At 43.7% G+C, this 6,030-nt stretch overlaps 1 protein-coding gene across 1 annotated transcript; it reads left to right on the forward strand.

Moving 5' to 3' along the window:
* The first annotated feature begins 584 nt into the window (after positions 1-584).
* LOC105705796 (olfactory receptor 7E24) lies at positions 585-3,475 on the forward strand. The gene is made up of 2 exons (XM_012435731.2): positions 585-613; positions 2,506-3,475. Exons 1-2 carry the CDS (start codon positions 585-587, stop codon positions 3,473-3,475), a joined length of 999 nt encoding a protein of 332 aa, XP_012291154.2.
* The last annotated feature ends 2,555 nt before the right edge of the window (positions 3,476-6,030 follow it).

Raw genomic sequence — 6,030 nt, forward strand, 5'->3', positions numbered from 1 at the left:
AGCAGATGCCTGATGGTGGTGGTTGCGCAACACTGTGAATGTACTTAATGCAGCGTTAAAATGGTATTGGTTACCATTTTGAAGTAGTTCAATGGTAAAATGTTACTTATCATTTTGTGTAAAACTATTTATATTTATAATTTTTAAGTGTGGTACACATTGCCATGATAAAAATACAAAAATTAAAAAAGATGGATTCCTGAAAAAAAAAAAAGAGATGACAGAAGTGAGCAATGAACAGAAGCTTTCTCCTGATTAGAGGAAGAGCCTCTAAAAGTTCCTGTGGACATTCACTTTTTCTTCTTTATCTTGCATTAAAGAAGAAATCCTTAGAGACTGGGGAACATGGACCAATTTGGCTAATGAGGAGCTCTGTGCCTTGAGCCCCCCAGGCGGTACATTAGTAAATACTCAGCCTGTGCCTCCAGCCCTGCAGTGTGAGCTTCCGGTCCAGTGGGCTCCACACCTGTCGTCTGCATCAGGAGGCTCATGTCTGACCCTGTCTTCCTGCCAGTCCTGAGGACGGAGCCTGAGCCTCCATCGTGCCCCACGCAGGGAGGACAGCGGACCTGCTCTCCGTGGTCATGGCCCAGCAGAGGGAAAGCGCAGCTCAGTGAGTGCTGAGGGATGGTCGGGAGCCTTGTTTCCTCATCCTGAGCACAAACAGGACAGTGGGGTGGCCAGATGGAGGAGACCAGTGCGCAAAGTGTCAGCTCAGAGGACTGTGGAGGTTATGTTCTGGGTTGTGTGTGTGGTCCTTCATTTCATGTTGCTGCATCATTTTATATTTCCATAGTCCTGTACACACATTCCTACTTCTCTATGGTTTCACCAAAATTTGATAGGCTGTTTTGTTCATTTTTTTTTTTTTTGAGACAGAGTTTTGCTCTGTTTCCCAGGCTGGAGTGCAGTGGCGCGATCTAGGTTCACTGAAACCTCTGCCTCCTGGGTTCAAGTGATTCTCCTGCCTCAGCCTCCTGAGTAGCTGGGACTATAGGCACATGCCACCATACCTGACTAATTTTTTTTTTGTTTTGTATTTTTAGTAGAGAAGGGTTTCACCATGCTAGCCAGGATGATCTTGATCTCCACCTGCCTCAGCCTCCCAAAGTGCTGGGATTACAGGCATGAGTCACTGTGCCCTGCCTGTTCATTTGTTCTTAATAGCCATCCTATTGGGTGGCATCTCATTGTGCTTTTTATTTGCACATCCCTGATGATGAGTGGTGTTGAATATCATTTTGTTTGCTCATTGGCTGTTCGTATATGTTCTTTAGAGAACTGTCTGTTCAAGTCCTCTGCCCACTTTTAATGGGGTATTTGTTTTGTCGTTAGTTGAAGGAGTTCTTGATGTAGTTTGGTTGTTAGCCTCTTAGCATATACATGATTTGCAAATATCTTTTCCTATTCCCTGGGTTCACTTAACACTGATGAAATTTTACTTTCCTCCCATGCTGATTGTTCTTCCCATAGGCATCTCACCCAGGATAGCAAAACGTGGGTGCCTCTAAAGTATTCCCTAAGCACAACAAAAAGTTTATAAAGGTGATGATGAGGATGAGGAGGAAGATGACAGTCACTATGACGTCATGAATCCTTGCTGAGGGCTTCCTAAATGCATTGATCTCAGCTCTGTGTTTTACGTAGCTCGTCTCACTTCATCTTCATAGTTTTTCCTGAGTTACAGCTGCACACATTATTATTGTACAGAGGAGGAAAGAAGCTCTGTTTCCCAGGCTGGTCTCAAACTTCTGTCCTCAAGCAATCCTCCTGCCTTGGCCTCCCAAAGTGCTGGGATTCCAGCTGTGAGCCACCATGCTGGGCTACCTTTCTTATCAAAACTCCTCCAAGCCCAACTAAGGCAAGGACAGGAGTTGTATATTAAGTGAATTTTATGATAAAGCCCACGTATTTGAGTGAGCACTTACTTCCATGAAGAATGAAAGTCAGAAAACGTAAGAATGATGGAAACCCTAGAATATGACTGGCATGTAAAGATGTTTTCTGATCTATGAACTTTCATTTAGCTTTGAGACAACATGGTCCTACATCTTACTGTTTATAAACATCCTTCTTCAACGGAATTTGTAGGATTGTATTAGAATAAACAAGAAATAGCTGACTATTTAGTTTCCTTTCAATGGATTTCATCTTTTTCTTAAAGGGGCAAGAATATTTTTATTCTCTATTTTTTCCTGATTAGGCTATATTTTACTGTGATCATGGATTTCTAAAATCTCTAATGTTTTTGCTCTCCTAACATTCTTCAACAGACTGTCTCTAAGGTAGGTGTTTACAGAAAGAGGTGAATAGCACAAAATCCATAATGAAATAGTTCTAAGGAAATTGAGTTTGTCAGATCTGAGAACTATTGCTGAGGTTGTATAATCCCAGGTGAAAGCTTAATTTCTGAATTGCCTGTATCCAAAACATAGACACAGTGCTAGATGCTGGCTTACTTGTGTCATATTTTCCAATTCTCTCTCTTTTTTTTTTCCTCAAAAGGTGTCGGAGCTACACAGAGCCACAGAATCTCACAGCTGTCTCAGAATTCCTCCTCCTGGGACTCTCAGAGGATCCAGAACTGCAGCCAGTTCTCACTGGGCTGTTCCTGTCCATGTACCTGGTCACGGTGCTGGGGAACCTGCTCATCATCCTGGCCGTCAGCTCTGACTCCCGCCTCCACACCCCCATGTACTTCTTCCTCTCCAACCTGTGCCTGGCTGACATTGGTTTCACCTCCACCACAGTCCCCAAGATGATTGTGGACATCCAGGCTCACAGCAGAGTCATCTCCTATGTGGGCTGCCTGACTCAGATGTCTTTCTTTGTCCTTTTTGCCTGTATGGATGACATGCTCCTGAGTGTGATGGCCTATGACCGATTTGTGGCCATCTGTCACCCCCTGCACTACCCAGTCATCATGAATCCACGACTCTGTGGCTTCTTAGTCTTGTTGTCTTTTTTTATTAGTCTTTTGGACTCCCAGCTGCACAATTTGATTGTATTACAACTCACCTGTTTCAAGGATGTGGCCGTTTCTAATTTCTTCTGTGACCCTTCCCAACTCCTCCACCTTAGCTGTTCTGACACCTTCATCAACGAAATGGTCATTTATTTCATGGGTGCCATATTTGGCTGCCTCCCTATTTCGGGGATCCTTTTTTCTTACTATAAAATTGTTTCCTCCATTCTGAGAGTTCCATCATCAGGACGGAAGTACAAAGCCTTCTCCACCTGTGGCTCCCACCTGGCACTTGTTTGCTTATTTTATGGAACAGGCCTTGTAGGGTACCTCAGTTCAGTTGTGTCACCATCCCCCAGGAAGAGTATGGTGGCCTCAGTGATGTACACGGTGGTCACCCCCATGCTGAACCCCTTCATCTACTGCCTGAGGAACTGGGACATTCAAAGTGCCTTGTGCAGGCTGCACAGCAGAATAGTCAAATCTCATCATTTGTTATGTGGGAAGTAGAAAAATTCCTTTTTAAAGTTCCTTTCTTGTTAAAGAATAAATCATAAGTGTGCTAATAACTCTTTGTTAAGCCCTATCCTCTGTACCTGTTACACATGCCATGCTTACAGGCACGTAATACACTTTATGTCCTTGTACTTTAACCAAGAAAGCTGTGCTGGACGTGCTCACAGGCATGTCCCAGCTCTCCATTGCCTTTACCTGTTTAGAAAAGTTTTAAGTTGTTAGCCAATTGGGTTTTAGTTTAGATTGTGAGGTCTGACTGCAGCCAGTGGAGATCAGACACAGCAGTAAAGATGACCCCAAATGCATAAGGGATAAATTTGTGTGTTTTCCTTTGTCCATTGTACTCTTGTGGACAATGGCTGACAAGAGTACCCTTCCTGCAGTCCGAGAAGTAAAAATTGTGTTGCTGAAAGATCCTTTGTCTTAGAGCTAATTTTTCTTTGTGGCACTGAGTGTCTATTTTCAACATGTTCTGTCCTTTTTGTTATATGGGTTAGAAATGGCAGCAAAATTTAATACCTAGAGCTGCAAATTCTGCCACCTTGGTTACGTTATTTTTGTTGCTTGACAGCTTTCATTTCTCTCTGGGTTTCGTCTGCAAATACTGCTTGCTTTATTTTGTCTTTAGTTGCAATGGGTGAGTATTCTGGTATCCTTTGTTCATCATAAGCATCAAGAATGATTCCAATATACCTAGACAGCCTCCTTTAGTATCTGTGCAGTGATCTTGGTATCCAGGTGAAATCACAAATTGTTTTTTCTTTTTTTCTTTTTATTTGGGACGGAGTCTCACGCTGTCGCCAGGCTGGAGTGCAGAGGTGTGATCTCGGCTCACTGCAACCTCTGCCTCCTGGGTTCAAGTGATTCTCCTGCTTCAGCCTCCTGAGTAGCTGGGATTACAGGTGTGTGCCACCACACCCAGCTAATTTTTCTATTCTTAGTAGAGATGGGGTTTCACTATGTTGGCCAGGATGGTCTCCATCTTTTTTTTTTTTTTTTTTTTTGAGACGGAGTTTCACTCTTGTTACCCAGGCTGGAGTGCAATGGTGTGATCTCGGCTCACTGCAACCTCTGCCTCCTGGGTTCAAGCAGTTCTTCTGCCTCAGCCTCCTGAGTAGCTGGGACTACAGGTGTGCGCCACCATGCCCAGCTAATTTTTATATTTTTGGTAGAGACGGGGTTTCACCTTGTTGACCAGGATGATCTTGATCTCGTGATCCACCCGCCTGGGCCTCCCAAAGTGCTGGGATTATAGGCTGAGCCATCACTCCCGGCCTGGTCTCCATCTTTTGACCTCAGGTGATCCGCCCCTCTTGGGTTCCCAAAGTGCTGGGATTACAGGTGTGAGCCACCACGCCCAGCCAATTTTTTAAATATACTTGAAATCCTCACTTAACATCGTCAAGAGGTTTTTGGAAATGGCAACTTCAAAAAAACAAAGTGCAACAGGTCCTGAAATAACATCCTTTTGTTCAATGCTGTTTAGTTCTAATGTTGATGATAAATGAATAAACTGATTTCATTGTTCATCATTTTGTTTGAATTGTGGTTTCCAATTTTCTTTTCTTTTTTTTTTTTAGATGGAGTTTCACTTTTGTTGCCCAGGCTGGAGTGCAATGGCAAGATCTTGGCTCACTGCAACCTCCGCTTCCCAGATTCAAGCAATTCTCCTGCCTCAGCTTCTTGAGTAGCTGTGGAGGCATGTGCCACCACACCCAGCTAATTTTTGTATTTTCAGTAGAGACAGGGTTTCTGCATGTTGGTCAGGCTGGTCTCGAACTCCTGACCTCAGGTGATCCGCCTGCCTCAGCCTCCCAAAGTACTGGGATTACAGGCATGAGCCACCGCACCTGGCCAGTTTCTAATTTTCTATGAAGGATGTTAAGTGAGGACTCATAGTACTTCGTATTTACCTCCCTTTTTACAGTTCTTGTGTAATTTCTTTCCAAATCGCATCTAGAAAATCACTTTAGGCAGCTTATGTGTGATGATGTCTATCAATGGTCCTCACATTTGGTTTTTATTGATATTGCCTGAGGACCTCACATATACTGAGGCCTGGGTCTCGTTATCAAAATTTACTTGACCTGTGTAGGTTGAGGAATTTTAAAAGCACCAGAAATAGTTCAGGTGTTGAAGTTTCTAAAGGGATCAAGCTCCAATGGGTAAGTTACAAAAAAGTTTAATGTAACACCAGGCAACATGAATCATTCAAATCTCTTCTTAAAATGCATTGTTGTTCAGCACTGTAGAAATTTACATATGGCCGGGTGTGGTATCTCACACCTGTAATTCCAGCACTTTGGGAAGCCTTGGCAGACAGATTGCTTGAGGTCAGTAGCTCGAGACCAGCCTGGACAACATAGTGAAACTTCTGTCTCTACTAAAAACACAAAAATTATCTGGGCACGGTGGTGCATGCCTGTAATGCCAGCTACTCCAGAGGTTGAGGCAGGAGAATCACTTGAACCTGGGAGGCAGAGGTTGCAGTGAGCCAAGATGGTGCCTTTGCACTCCAGCCTGGGCTACAGACAGAGACTGTCTCAAAA

This window comes from Aotus nancymaae, unplaced genomic scaffold (assembly GCF_030222135.1).
Source record: "Aotus nancymaae isolate 86718 unplaced genomic scaffold, 86718_ANA_hifiasm-v0.15.2.pri h1tg000028l, whole genome shotgun sequence".
NCBI classification, from domain to species: Eukaryota; Metazoa; Chordata; class Mammalia; order Primates; family Aotidae; genus Aotus; species Aotus nancymaae.